This window comes from Octodon degus, unplaced genomic scaffold, assembly GCF_000260255.1.
Source record: "Octodon degus isolate 3935 unplaced genomic scaffold, OctDeg1.0 scaffold00015, whole genome shotgun sequence".
NCBI lineage: Eukaryota > Metazoa > Chordata > Mammalia > Rodentia > Octodontidae > Octodon > Octodon degus.
Genome location: NW_004524591.1, coordinates 11,544,556 through 11,546,036, shown reverse-complemented (window position 1 = coordinate 11,546,036; position 1,481 = coordinate 11,544,556). Strand labels below are relative to the sequence as shown.

The following is a 1,481-nucleotide window of genomic DNA, read 5'->3' as shown; positions in this document are numbered from 1 at the left end:
TGATTAGTCCGCTGAGCTATCTCGCTGGCCCTGGATTCTTAAAGAAGATATCATTTCAAAACAGCTAGATTTCTAGGATTTTTTTGTCCAATCTTCTAAAGATACAAAGGGAAATAATTCCATTTAATATAATGCCAAGGGATACAAAGTAAATTCAAGATCTATTTCAGAGAACACTGTCCTAGAAAAATAAGAAGCGGGGAATAATTTCATCTTAAAATGTTCATCTACCATAATAATTAGGTTAGGTGGAAAATAAAACACAGAGTTGCTTACCAGTGTCCATAATCAATATGCTGCCGAATCAGAGCGTGGGGCTGAACAGTGCCATATAAATCCACTTCAGGCATGTTCATGTCATCAATGAAGTAGATCAGCTTTTTATTTGCTCCTGGACCATAGTTACGACCAGCTTTTTTCTCTAGAGGTTTCTCAAGGACTTCTAAAATACACAATTTTGTGCAGCAGTGAGGGACAGGATGTATGCTTAGTCCTTGGCTACTTTTTCATATTTTTTGTCTCCTCTCTTGGTTCATTCATCCATGGTTCCAGGGTCACTTGTCTATCATTTAATACCAGAAATGTGTTTCTGGTCGTTTTCTAAGTCAGCCTTGCCTTCTACACTCTATCCTGGAGCCAAAGGTTACTCCAGTGCTCCTTTTCTGGAGACCTCAGTGGAGATACCGTGACTTCCCATTGTCCATGGCCTCTGAGTGACCTCAGCAGGACCCATGTGGTGTCCTTCCCTGTGCCCGCGGGGTCCCACCACAGCCTGGTCTCATGGTCCTTCTTCATCCTCCCTCAGGACAATGCAGAACAGGCGAGCAAGGTCTCCCACACCTCTTGCTTTGGGCCACTGCAGCACAGAGCGCAGGAGGACGGAACTCTGTGTAGGTAGAGTTCTACTTCGTTGTGTGCCCACATACCTGAGCATGGTGGGCAAAGAAAAACCTGAGCAGTGTATGGCTCAGACATGCTCCCTACACAAAGGACTCTTCAAAAAGACTGCTGATATCCTGGGGCCAGCAATCAGATCCACTGCTGTAATCCTGATGGTGACCACCATGACAAGTCAGCAATTTATCAGGTAAACAAATGAATAATCAAATGAAGAAATAAGATGACAAAGAATAAATACTTTTTTGAACCTGCAAATTGGCCTGACACCAGATTTGCCTTTTTCTGGACTCACGTAAACATCCTCTCTCTCCACTCACAGATTACCTCTTTCATTTTGCTTGCTGAGCTGCTGGTTGTGGAGTTCACCCTCTTCCAGTCTGCCAGATCAGAGACTCAGCAGCACCTTTCTCTCTTGGTGCCCTGTCCATCGACCCGTCTGTAAGCGGTGTCTTGTATCATTCCTTTGTGATCCCAGCTTGTCACTTCCCTTTCTAGAAAGCTGGCCCTGGGCTGCATTACTTTCCCCTTGTCCGTAGGCACAGGGACTGTCTCCCCGCTCAGGCTCCTCCTCCCAAACACAG

The 1,481-nt window shown here is 45.2% G+C and overlaps 1 protein-coding gene across 1 annotated transcript in view; it reads right to left on the bottom strand.

The window, feature by feature from the left end:
* The window catches only part of Dnah11 (dynein axonemal heavy chain 11), a 375,268-nt gene that overhangs the window by 155,756 nt on the left and 218,031 nt on the right, over positions 1 to 1,481 (bottom strand). The window contains exon 46 of the mRNA XM_023709848.1: positions 277 to 442. Coding sequence (XP_023565616.1) covers positions 277 to 442 — 166 coding nt within the window. The remainder of the gene's footprint in view (positions 1 to 276; positions 443 to 1,481) is intronic.